This window comes from Phodopus roborovskii, unplaced genomic scaffold (assembly GCF_943737965.1).
Source record: "Phodopus roborovskii unplaced genomic scaffold, PHOROB, whole genome shotgun sequence".
NCBI classification, from domain to species: Eukaryota; Metazoa; Chordata; class Mammalia; order Rodentia; family Cricetidae; genus Phodopus; species Phodopus roborovskii.
The window spans coordinates 8,732,198-8,746,013 of record NW_026126516.1 but is presented as its reverse complement, the minus strand read 5'-3'; the positions used below and the strand labels follow the sequence as shown (position 1 = coordinate 8,746,013).

Here is a 13,816-nt window from a genome sequence, read left to right as displayed (position 1 = left end):
AGGTGTGTGCCAGGAAGCAAATAAATTTTGAAGTGGGGGATTATTATTTTATGTGAAGACACAAGGCTATAATGATTTAAATAAAAGTTCCACACCTTGGAGGATAATAACTCTTGGTCCTATCATAACCTTTGATGTAGTTACAGAAAAAGGGCGCTCATGTCCATTCACAATACAACATGGTTTGCAGATGACTGGTACTCAACAATGCTCAACATTGTCTGTGAGAGCAGAAGCCAAAAGGGGGCAAATCTCTCCACAGGTCATAGCACATGCAGTTTCTAATGTAAGAAGAACTCAGGTCCTTCATCTTGGTCTAGAGGCACAGCGTACAAGCTGCCTCAGGACAAGGTACAGAGCCTAGACCCACCACTCATACCTGTAAGCCAGACACTCCCCTCAGAGTTCACAATCCCCTCTACCTGTAAAGTGGGTGGTCAATTCTGAGTAAGTCTTTTTGATTCAAGTTACTCAAGGTCATCGGCATCCACAAGCGCAGACCAGGGACTGGAATGATCAGAGGGGCTGAGGTCGTTGACTTGCTCTAGGATTTTGCTGAGTCCCTTGCCCTCTGGTCCTAGATATTCCCATCATTGACTGGTATCTAAGAAGACCAGAGATGACCTCTACAGAACCTTCACACACCTCTGTCCCGTTCTGGGTCCCCGTACTCACCCTGGGGCCATGGCTGAACGAAGGCTGCACAGGGAGCCTGAAGAGGTTGAGTCCTGTGCCCCACCAGGTTCTGTGGCTCAGAGGACCACAGACCCTATGAAGACAGCTATGACTTCAGACTATACTTAAAACCAAACAGGAAAAGGAAGCTGAACAAGAGACAAAGGGGAAACAAACCCAAGTGAAAAACTGAAACCTATGTAGAAAACAGCGAAACAAGAAGCTAACAGCACAGGGCCCAGCAGTGTGGGCGGTTGAGGTCTGCTGCAGAGGCCCGAGACTGGCAGTCTCAAGCTCCAGAGTTTCCTGTTGAGTTCGAGAAAGAAATAAAGAGGGCTTGGCTGCTCCTAAGGGGTTGAGGTTTTTATTATAGATAAAAGGGAGAGACCAGAGTGGACAAGGCCAGCAAACTGAACCGGGTCATGTGAGGAGAGGGGCAGGGAAGAGAGACAGCCAGGAGACGAGGAGACTCAGAGACAGAGAGGCCCAGAGGACTGGTAGCTAAAAAGCTGCAGGTCCAGGGAGAAGCAGCTGGGGAATGACTGCCCAGCCCGGGGCTGTTGAGCGTAGGGTCAGAGTGTTAGAACTGGTGATGCTGAGAGGCTAGGGGACAGTCCACTTTCATATGTTAATAGGCACCTTAGTTAGCCCTTTGTCCAGGGTCTGAGAACTAACAAAGCTAGCCAGGAGCTATGGGGACAAGGCTGTGGTTTTGGCCCACCAGTGACTAGTGGCATCATTGTCTGGTTTAGGTCAGAACTACACAGAATCTGGGCTCTGGTTTCTACTTGACACAGTGCAGGGTCATGGCAGATGACTTCCTATAGGACCCAATGAGAAGGCTGATAGATTCAGAAAGTCCTGGCGGGTTCTGAGAGCAGGGGCCTGTACAGTGTGTACAGCTATAACAGACCGACCATTTGACTCCAGGGTAGAATTTGCATCACGATTGTGAAAGGATACTACAGTCAGCAATCCACAGCTGAAAGAACACTGCAGGAACATGGGGAACCTGGATTTATTAGCAATCAGAGACTCTGGCCTCTATTTCCTTAACTGTAACATGGGTGAGTCTTTTCCTTATCCCATGGGTTTCCTTAACTTAGCAGAAAGCTCATGAAAAGTCATACACTGGGCTAGAAACTGAAAACAAAGACTTAGAAGGAGGGGCAGGCCTTGTCTTTAGACAGCTTTTAGAGTCCTACAGCTTGGTGCAATCGGCACACCTGCAGTGCCAGCACTCGGGAGGTTAATGGGTTTGAGGCCAGCCTGAGATACACTGTGAGATCCTATGAAAAAGGGAAGAAGGGCTAGGGATGCAGTGGATAGATGGTCTTTGGGCAAACAGATGCACTGAAAGATTATTGCAACAGCGGAAGATAGCTGTGCGGAGGACAGCATAAAGGGCTTGTTCTAACAGGAGACATGAGCACCCTCTAAACATTGAAAATGTGTTTTCAGGGGCATTAAAGACCTACATTTCCTGTGGAGCACATGCCAGCTGCAAACCATGTTTTTGACTTGTGGTTTTGGTCTTTGCTGGTTGAAATATTTGCTATTTTTCCTTGTGAATATTTCTTTTTATCTGCGGATTATTTGGAAGTGTGTTATTCACCTTTGTTTTGCTTCAAAATTTTTAGTGCTTTCTCGCTCTGTTGCTATTTACTTAGCTCTACCGTGGTTAGACAGCTGCACCTAATATGACTTCTTTTGTATTTCCAGTGTGTCGATTGTTTTAACCTGTATAGAGATTTTAGGGTCCAGCATACAGTCCAGTTTGGTGAATCTACCATGGTCACAAGAGAGAGTGTGTTCTCTCCAATGTCAGTTGGTTAATAGGTGCTGAACTTCTCTGTCCTTAATATTTTCTCTAAACATTGTATCAACTGCTGAGAGAAAGGCCTTCAAATCTCTAAGGAGCTTAAGGGTAGCTATTTCTCTCCATCTCCAGTTCTGTTAATACTTATTTTATGCATCTTGGAGCTTTTATTAAGGACACCTTCTATTCTATATTCTTTATTGTTATTACTGTAATAACCACAAACATAGTGGCTTACAACAATAAAAATGTATTATCTTGTAATTCTGTAGGGTAACAGTAGGCCAGATGTCCAACATAGATCAGATTTTCAACACAGATCTCACTAGGCTAAATTAAGATGGTGGAAATGCCATACTTCCTTATTCCGGCTTGGCAGCCCCTTCTCTTTCCCATATCCTACATAATACCCACATTACCTGGCCCATGGCTTGCTTCTTCATTTTTAAAGCATGCAATATATCATGCTGACCCTTCTTCCAAAGGAACCCTTCCTTCTGTTCTTTTGATTTTTGCTAGCCTCAAGTTCTATGTAGACAAGAATGACCTTGAACTCCTGATCCTGTTTCTATTTCCCAGGTGCTAGCTAGTATCACAAACATGAACCTCCTCCAAGTCCAACAAGTTCCTTGGTATATGTATTCAAACAAATGAGTTCAGTTGGTTCTCCCCCCCCCCCTTTCTTTCTTAAAGGCAGGGTCTCACTAGGCAGCCCTGGATGGCTTGGAATTCACTATGTAGACCAGGTTGGCCTCAGACTCAAAGAGATCCATTTGCCTCTACCTCCTGAGTTCTGAGATTAAAGGTGTAAGGCAGCAGGTCCAGTAGTCCATTGTTTTTGAATTTATCCTTATTCAAGTTCTCAGGACACAGGCAGAATACAGGCATACATTTTCTCCAGAATATCACATGAATGCACTTTAACCCTGACAAAGTTCTTGTTGCACTCTGAAACCTTTATGAGCCAGGCTTCTACTGTCTGCATTTCTTGTATATGTTGTACATATGTGTTCGTGTGTGTATGTGTGAGCACGTAAGTGACTGTGCACCTGTATGTGCCCACGGAGACCAGAGATCAATACTGGGTGTCGTCTACTTCTTACCATTTTCCATCTTTGTCCTTCACTGAAGCTGGAAGTAATCCTGCCTCCTTTTCAGCCACTTTGATGGGTTACAGATGCATGCTGTCACACCTGCCTTTTACACAGCCAGAGATCTGAGCCCAACTCAGGTCCTTGTGCTTGCATGGCACGCACTGTCCGAGTGCCAGTTTTTATGTGTTGGTCATTTGTCGTGTGGCTGTGACAAAACCCCAGGGAAAGATTTGTTTGGGCTAATGGTTTAAGAAGGGATCCAACCAGGTGTGGTGGCACACACTTTTAATCCCAGTATTTGGGAGGCAGTGGTAGGTGGATCTCTGTGATTTCGAGGTTAGCCTGGTCTACAGAGTGAGACCCTGTCAAATATATGAACAAAGGGAGAAAGTCTTTTATGTCAGGGAAGGTAGGAATATTAGGTATCTGGTCACACTGTCAGCAGTTAAGAAGCAGAAAACAGACAGGAAGTGGGGTTGGAGGATAAACCCTAAAGGCCCACCTCTAGTGGCCTACTTCCCCCAGTGAGGCTCCTAAAGCTCCCACAGCCTTTTTAAACAGCTGGGGACTACAGGTTCAAACATACTAGCCCAAGGGAGACGTTTTACATTCAGATCACAGTGGGTCTCTTGGCTCAGGCTGAGGTGATTGTCCCTCATCCTCAGCAGTATATGACCTCCAGCATCATCCGTTGGTGCTTAGCTCTGGAGAGTGCATTCTGAGCAGGGCACCAAACATGCACAGGCAGCCCCGAGGCAAGAGCTCGGTGAAGTCTTACACACAGCTCAGGTGTCTTCTGTTTGAGCCCACAGAGCTTCTGCCTCCTCTAGTCCTTACCAGGTCTTACTTACTACATATAATTTCAGGGTCGGCTTCCTGTGGCCTCTTTATCTTAGGCGCCACCATTTCCCCTAAGACAGAAAAGCACACAGAGACAGATGGATCTGGCCACTATGGGGCTTATCATGGTGTTTCTTCTCAGTAATCAGGGTCCTAGGTTGTCTGTTAAACATCTAGAAACAGCAAGGATTTGGTACTCTGTGAGCTTCAGTACTCTGTGGTTTCCATTCTACAGCTGTTTTTAAGGTAAGTCATTACCATCACTTCATCAAGGACAGAAGCAGAATTAGTGATGGTTATTACACTAGCAAAGCCTCTTTTCTTTTTTTTTCCATTTCCTGAAGATGCTGGCCCATGAGTAACTATCTCCGTGAGAAAGTGCCTTTCAGTTTCCTTCCCCACTTCCTCTGTCCTTTACACAGTGCCACAATCTTTTCTGGTTCCAGTAAGCAGGTAGCTAGAGTGAACCTTCTTGGAGGTCTTTCAACTCACCCTAGAATTTTAATAACGCACTTAGCAGAATTATAGGAAGGAGACAGGCCCTGGCCTGCCCCTTGCTTTATGCAGAGCTCCCTGGTTATCATCCCCACCCTCAACTCTGGCTGGCTTCCTCATCTGTTTACTGAAAGGAATGGCTTTATTAAAAAAATAAATAAATCTATGGCTGAGGCCTTGACAACTTATCTGACGACCTGAGCCTGATCCCAGTAGAAGGAGAGAACTGACTCTTGCGGGTTGTCCTCTGACCTCACATACATTCTGTCACATGCGCCCCTGCCCACATACAAAACCAAACCCAACCAACCAACCTACCAACCAACCAACCAACCAACCAACCAACCAACCTACCAACCAACCAACCAACCAACCAACCAACCAACCAACCAACCAACCAACCAAGCACTATGCACCACAGGCCCTAAATCAATCATGCTGGGACAACAGAAAATGTTGGAAACATAGGGTAGGGGATGTTGGCACTAAGGAAGTAGTGAGGAAGAAACCCATCCTGTTTGAAGAAGCAGCTTAAAATATGATACCATGAGCCAAGCTCAGTACCAGCACAGAGCTTAGGGTTCCTAAGGTACCTTGCAGGCTTAGGGCAAATGGAAACTGCATCAAGGAACATATGAATGAATCAAGAGGAAAGACACCAACACCTCAGCAGACCGGCCAAAGCCTCTGGCTGGTATGTCAGCACAGAAACATCCATCGGACCTGCAGGAGGTACTTCCACATGGCTGGATTCCAGAGAACTTGGAGTCTGTTAACATAAGCCAGGGCTAACCCTAAGCTAGGAACACCCTTACTTAGGAAGCCTCCACGAGAGACTGGCAAACAGGAGAAGCACTGTTCATCTTACCTTAGTGCAATGCATACAATAGGCCCCTAGAACCTAGCACAACTGACGCCATATTGGAGATACCAAGGCACCATTCTGACTTAAGAGCCCAGCATATGGACCCGGACACCTGTTAAAATGAGAATAAAGACCTAATTCAGCATGCCCACAGTTCTGGGAAGGTCCTTACATATACGAACTTTACTTTTTGGCTTCTGTAGCTCTGCTTATTGGTAACTTTTTGCTAACAAAAATGTATGAACCAGGATATAGTCTGTGTGCATAAAAAGCTAAGATTGGTAAGGCTCGTTGTTACACAACTTGGGCAAGTTCTCTGTGTGGTCCCCTGGCTAGCGAAGAAAGACTGTCAATTGGCTTCAAGAGTCTGTGTGTTCCCTGAAGGAGCAACCTCACAAGCATGTTTGACACCTTCATGTCACACTATTAATGAAATGCCTGGACACCTACTACTGAAGTGACTAAACTCATGATTTTGAAGGTCCAGTCTAAGATTAGACAGCCCCATGCTCTGGGCCTCTGGTAATGGTGACACACAATGGCAAAACCAGATGGCAGAGCCAAAAAAAAAAAAAGAAAAAAAAAAAAGCTGACTAGGAAGCTCATACATGGAGAGCTATGATCCCTCCACACTTTCCAGGATGTGCCTCTGGTGACCTCTAATGACCTCTTCCTTCAACACCTCTTTGGGATGTCAACTTTGAACACTCATCCCTTTGGGACAGCAAAAGGGACTTTGATAGCACAGGAGATAATTCTCCTTGTAGAACTGGCACTTCCTCTATAGGGAAGGCAGGGCTTTCTGAAAAGAAAGCAAGGAGGTGTGGAGTAAGGAAGGCAGAGAAATCATTACCCCTGATTTGCTACCATCTCCAACTTAATGAAGTTGCATTAGCAGTGTGTACTGGGCCTTTTAATGTGATGTGTTATTCGTGCTGTCATTATCTGGGTGAGTCTTTAGAGAGCAACTATGCCTTCAAAAATCAAAATGGAAATTGGATTGTTGGAGCTTTCTGTATTTTCTTTCTTTTTTGTTTGTTTTTCACGACAAGGTTTCTCTGTGCAGCCCTGGCTGTCCTGGAACTCACTCTATAGACCAGGCTGTCCTGGAACTCACTCTATAGACCAGGCTGTCCTAGAATTGACCCAGCTCCACTTGTCTCTGCCTCCCCAGTACTGGGATCAAAGGTGGATGCCACCAGTGCTTAGGCTGATTCTTGTATTTTCCGTGACTGCCTTCCAGGCATTTCTAACAAGGATTACACTCAAATAACACAGCTAGCCAACTGTACTCACTCATACAGCAGGGCTGCTGCTCATGCTGTAGTCTCTGCCTAAGTAGACCAGCTCTGTGAAGACCAGCTTACTACCCCACCCCCACCCCCTCACCCCACAAAATGAAAAGACCCAAATTCCCAAGTATCCATCCTCAGCTTGGAGCTTGCCCACACATGCTTTCTCTCTTAAACTATGGGGCTTGGAAAATAAAGTGTAAACAGCTTGATAAGGGCACTTGAGATTTCTCAATGAACCTGAAGCTCACTGACTGGTTATATCAGCTGTCTGGTGAACTACCCTCTTCCCTAGCAGATCTGTCTGTGTATGATGTATGGGCACTCAGGTGCCCTTTGTCAAGCTAAGCTTTCATCACTGAGTCATCTTCATGCCTCCAGTAAGCATCAGTTGACATGTTTGGGGTGAGTCTGCAAGTACTCAATCTCCCATAAGAGACCATGTAAACACACATGACAAACTTGCTGGTACCATATGTATGTCATAGCACAAAGCTAACCCTGAAGCAGGAATGCTGATGGGTGCTTGGGTTATTTACTCTGATACAGGCTGTGAGACAGGCGACCCATTCTCTTGCCTAGGCTAGACAGCACATGGACATGAGTTTCAATGTCAGAATTTAAGAGGGGTGCTTCCAACCAGAATAGTCTCAGAGGGAGCTGAGATAGTGCCAATGGAAAGCAATGAAGGCCAAGGAAAGCAGGGCTGTGCCATCCTGGCCTCCAAAGGTGTGCAGTGTGAGCACTAGCTCTGAACCTATGGCATGGAGCTCAGTGGAAACAAAGTCACCTGTGACCTGAAGGAGTAAAGTTGGATCAGTGGCTAGCATCAAGCATTGTGCTGGCACTAGGGTCCAGACGATGGATAGGAAACTTCCTACTTCCATAATGGGGGAGTTCCATGGGGAAGTTATTTGGATTCTGTGGTAATGAACTGCAGGGTACCTTTAGCTACCTTAGGGAAGAGACTGGATTCAACGACTTACTTTCATTCTGATTGTACAGCCGCCAAAGATGGCTCAATACCTCCATTCAACAGATGACTATTTCTGCCCTCATTCTCTCAAAAATAGACTGGCGTCACATGAAAGAAGAGCTGTGTCCAAGGTGTCCAACTGTGGCTGCATTCTGAGTTTGGAAGCCAGGCTTTGGATGGTTACTTGGTCAAAATTCTCAAACCAATACTGTATCTGCTAAGAGTGCCAGCACCGTCTTCAGAGATAAACTGTTCCCTGAGCTCTTCCTCTCCACTGGGTCTCTGGTCTTTTGGATCATGGGCTCAAAGACCTCTGCAGGAAAAGGAATCTTACACCCTTGAATTTTAACCCTTTTTGATGACAAAATAGGGAGGAAAATCAAATCAAACAGACAGGCAAAGATCAGTCTTCTGAATTTCTGAAGCCTGCTCAAATGAAATGTGATGGCTAAGGTCCCAGCCCTGTGCCATGAAGGGCGGGACTCCAAGATAAACTCCACAACACAGAGCCTCACACCAGCTCTGAGCATGCCTGTTCCTTGGGCCCTCCGCAGCTCATGGAAGCGGGACTGAAGGGACTCATGAGACACTAGGTAAACCAGAGTCAGGACTAAGTACTCAAAAAGGATCTAGGAACCAAAGTGTGATAAAAAGGGGTTGGCTGCATGGGGGTGAGGCTGGGGTGAGGACTTGACATCTGTGTTTGTACCAGCAACTTGAATAACTTCAGGACAGTCAACTGGCCTCAGGGTATCCCCAACCCTCCTGAGAGGGACACTGCGCTAAAAACAGGAGTATGTTCTATTTTAAAATGTTCTTTTCCTAAAGCCAATGGTACTGCTTCAAATGTGGCCAACAAAAACTGTTACTAGGGAGGCAGCTAGTGGTGTGTAGTTTCCTAGCCTGGTTGAGAGGAAATATACTCACATGTTAAGGAATTAATTTTCTAAAGCACTGAAACCTTTTTTAAAAAATCGTTCAAATTTTCTTTTTCAAACGAAACCCTTAAGTTAATGCAGCTTCATGGCTTATGCTCTGGGGTGTGCTGAGCTGGCGATGGAGAGCCACAGCCCCTGACAATAATATGGCATCTGGAGACGGGCCAACTTAAACTTGTCTGCTCTGTTTGGAAACCTTGCTTTCCTCATCCTGAGGATGAGGGGTCAGGCCTTGAGCACTCTTAATGTGGCTTCTCTGAAAGGCAGCCTTCCTGCCTCAGCCTACCTGGCTGTGAAGACGACAGAAAGCAGTCATGGGGAAGGACTCCGGAACAGAAGAGCATGTCACCAACCAGGGGTGCTTGCTAGAGAGGACAGCCTCAGTTAGCACTCTATTAATATTGCTAATGGCAACTATCTTGATGACAATTTGTCATGTACGGGATTTCTTTCAGTGGTTCTCAGAGGACTCAATGGTGTGGGAAGCAACTGCAGAGAACACGCATAGCACACGGCTGCCATGAATACTCTCCAACCTGCTCACTGCCTTCCGCTGCAATGCGGCCCTGCAGGGAGGGGTCAAATCACACTCCACACGTGTTAGAAAGCGCCTTAGAAACATTCAGCTACCTGACTGTTATTTCCTTATCCAGAGGACTCAACTTCACTGAATTCCATTTCGCTGTGTAATTTGTATGGCCTAGCAACAACAAGCCATTGTTCTATTGAGTTTACTGTCTAAAAAAAATGTTATCCCTATCATTTAAGTCTAGAACACACATATTCATTTTTGCCATATGCCAGTCAAGTCTTTCTATATTAGTAGACATATAAAGCTGCTGCCCTCCCTGGATGGCCAGCCACTCACTGCACTCCTGTGAGTTCTTCTCAAAGCCACTAGCCTTGAAGTTGCCTGTAGATAGCACCTAGACCCAGATCCTTCATTTCCCAGGCCCTCAGGGTCCTCCAGGGCTGGGTGTTCACCTGGTCATTAGCTCTCATTACTCAATCTCCCTTTCCCTTTTAATTAAATTTAAAAGCATCTTACTGTTAATTATGGGTATGTGTGTACCACCTGACAGTGGTGCTGGGAATGACTCCAGTTCCCTGCAAGAGCAGCAAGCCTTCTTAACTGCTGAACTATCTCCTCAGGCCCCCTTAAAGACTTACAAAGAAAGGAGAAGTTTCGACACACAGCAAAATGGAGATGGAGGCAGAGGTGTTTCCATGTATTATTGCCCCCACAATAGGCATGGCCTATCCATTTTATAGTGAGGGACACATGTCACTGTACCTTTGTGTAAACCCACAAACACTTGGGTGCACAATGTCAAGAATGATGGGACCAGGTGGGTAGACAGTGATCGTGTATGTTCACTGATCCTAACAACTGTATATTCCACTGGGGCTGTTTATAATGGAGGAGGGCATACGTATGTGGGGGTGGGGAGTATGGGAAATATCTACCTCCTTCTCAATAATGCTATGAACTTAACTATTTTTTTAAAGACTGCATTCTGAGGACTTGTTCCTTCTACCCATTTCTTGACAGCCACTGTTAGTTTCTAGTTTTCCAGAATGGCGAACAGCTGTGATTGCTATGTGCAGCCTTTCAGATGGCTTCTTTTCACCAAGTGCACATCTGAGGGTTTCTGTGCCTGTTTGTCTTTCTTCCTAACCCTAACTTCCAGGGAGCCTTGGCAACCATGCTGCTGCCAAACTGACTCAGAGAAACTTCTCTGAGAACCCTGCAAGCAGGACACATAGGAAACTCCCACTGCTCCACAGCACTCAGGTTGTCTGTGAAACCCTTCCTGCCATGCCTAGGTGACTCCCTCCTTCCCTACCCAGGATCCACAGCACCCACAGAGAAGTTTCTGTGGGGCACAGCCTGATGTGACAGGCTGCAGTAGCCCACCAGCAAACTGAGCAAACTGAGCAACAAAGGCGCTGGGGTGCTGGGAGAGGAAGCTGCCTGGAAGCCTGGTGTGAAAAGCCTGGATAACTGAAACCACAGGGTGTGGCTGCAGGCCCATGTGCTGGGGAACTCTTGGCCACCCTCTTCTCCTTGCTGCCCTGGGCCTGTTTCATCGCCTGTCCTTATTCTTCCATAGGACAGACCCAGAAGCCAACGTTATACCACAAAGCAAATGTAAGTGGGGGGGGGGGGGAGAGGGGCTATTCTAACGCATTTAAAAGTTGTCAGTTGGGATGGTGACTGCCCATTAAACATTACTGCTGGGTGCTCTCACTCTACAACCAGGGACATGCCAGGCCAATCACTCACCCAATAGTTCCTGTAACTTCTCAACTTAGATGATGCCTAGGCCATAGATTCTACACACTGGTTTACACTGTTACAGAACAGGGGTTTCAGGGCCATAAAATCCAGAGCCAATGCAGTATTTCAGCTTAAGAGAGTGATCTTTTTCAAAGTGACTCCTGACCTCCCAAAGAAGTCCTTCCTATCAGAAGGAGCAAACTTTTGAGCATGTGACTGTGCGTGTAACAATAATAAAGAAAAGAAGCCACGAATGTGAAGGGTTAAGGGGACTCGAAGGGAGAAAAGGCAAGGGGGAATGATGTAATCACATTTTAATTAAAATTTAAAACATTTCGGAGAAAGGAAATGAGAGAGCGAGCATGTGAGCTTGCTGAAGCTCTGCTGTAGTTCTCACCTGGCCAGAAGAGGGAGCTCCAACACGTTCCCATTGCTGTAGTGCATGCTGGGATGGCAAACATTTGGTGAACCTAACAGACCTAACAAGCTTTGCCATAATAACTGGACATGGTTTGCCCAGTACTTCTAAACAGTGTTCAAGAGAATCTCTGTCTTAGTTACTCTCCGGGTCTCAGCTTATCAGGGATAAGAGCTCCACTGAGCCCTTGAAACATAGCCACTCTGAACTGAAAAGTGACACAGGTATAAATACATACCAGGCTTGCACAAAAGTAATACAGTGTAGCTTACTAATAATTTTCATGCTGGTCACATGTTCAAATCATAATATTTTGGCCACAAAGTTTAAACACATACTATTACAATATTTTCATTTTTGTTAATGGTACTATAAATGATTTCCATTCTACATGTGGCTCCCATCTGTGGCTTACGTGTTCTGAGGAAGACACTGACTACTCTCTAGTCTGTTTTCCACCTGTGAGTCACCAATGAATGCCCATCTTGGACTTTTTTTTTATTCTGTGAATCAAAGGCAAAGCTTTCAAACAGGAGTTCTAAGTCTGGCACATACATAAAACAGTTGGCCACAAATGCATGAGAAAATATACTAACTTCATTTACAGATATCCGACTCCACTGCAAAGCACATCTGGGAACTACCCAGAACCTAAGTCTAAGTGTGATATCCACAATAAAGGCCTGACGAGAACCTCTTTGAAAAGCACCTACTATGTGTCAGCATCTTCACATTTATCATCATTATGCTATTTCTAGTAGGAGAAAGGCTGAAGCTCAGAGTCGCTCCTGCCATTCGGCTAGTTAGTAGAGGACACCAAACCACGGCTTATACCATTGACCTGCCCTCCACCCCACAACCTCTGCTCTCTGTTATGTTCACACCATTCTCTAGTTTACAGAATTTCTCCAGACACATTGTGCTGTTCATTTACCAAACTATTCTGAGAAGTAGACAGGAACATTCAAATTCTCTGTTTAAAGGAATGCATCCAATCTGCATGGAGGCTCAGGCTCAAGACTGCCAATGGGAGAGGAGAGGGAACAGATCCTCCCCAGTCTCCAATCAGGACTTAAAATATTTGTACACGTCATTGTGGGGAAAGGGGCGGGTCACAAACGCCACAGCACATACGCCGTGGTACATGTGTACAGAGGTCAGTTTTCTCTACCCACCATCTGAATTCCAAGGACTGAACTCAGGAAGCTTAGTGGCAGCGCCTTACTCTGGTGAACCATCACAGTGGCTCCAGAACTTTCTTCCAGAAGGGAGGCCTTTTCTGTTAACAACAGTCACATATACCAACCACAATGTAACTGTCTCTACAAATATATTGTGATACACTGGATATAAATGAAATGCCACCAAAGCACATACACTTGCTCATGCTCTGCCAGACAGCTGTTTCTGAGGGGCAGAGTGGAAGGAGCCATTTCTTGTTTCTTGTCCCGCAGTTTAAGAAAAGCATGACAGATAGAAGCAGTTCTAACAGAGCAAGGCAGGGTGAAGGCAGGCCACCAGAGGATGCTGGGAGTCCACAGGAAGGGGACCGGTGCCAGTCAGAAGGGAACCGAACAGCAGCTCTGAAGACGGAAGAGCTCAAAAGGGAAGGGGATGACAAGGGACGTTCACAATTGAGAGAAAGAAAGAGAAGGGGCTGTTAAGAGTTTGGAGCAACGAAGCAAAGCACTAGTAACACATTATGCACCGAGCTGTTTACCAAAGTTTTCCCAGGGCCAAGACGCAAAGCAGAAAGGGACCGAAACCACCATGTCCAGCAGCAGCTCAAGGATATGGTCACACAAGGAGAGAGGACGGGCAGCTCAGAGCAGCAAGCTCCTTGGCACCATCAGTGAAGGGGCAGGGCCTCACTAGGCAGTCTACTCAGACATTCAGCAGAGTTTTCTTGCCTGTGGTATACCCAGCATTTCAGTAAACCTAGCTCCTGCATCCATATTGTATAGTTGATTTAAAGTTCTTTTTTAAAGACAATAATGAAAGTCTACCACAGCAGAAAAACTGGAGGGTCTGAGACTGAGGAAGTATATGAGGTGCCATGGCTAAACTCAGAAAAGCCCTAATGTCCTTCCGACTGTCCTCCTTTCCTCTGAGGCTCATGCTTA

The 13,816-nt window shown here is 45.9% G+C and overlaps 1 protein-coding gene across 3 annotated transcripts in view; it reads right to left on the bottom strand.

Moving 5' to 3' along the window:
• Positions 1–13,816, bottom strand: part of Evl (Enah/Vasp-like) — a 135,127-nt gene that overhangs the window by 63,078 nt on the left and 58,233 nt on the right. Inside the window, exon 1 of one of the 3 annotated variants that reach the window (XM_051196584.1) lies at positions 676–831. The exons of the other annotated variants lie outside the window; for them this stretch is intronic. Within the exon in view, the coding sequence (XP_051052541.1) occupies positions 676–686 (11 nt within the window). The 5' untranslated portion in view covers positions 687–831. Of the gene's footprint in view, positions 1–675; positions 832–13,816 lie in introns of those variants that run through there. 3 annotated transcript variants of the gene reach the window in all.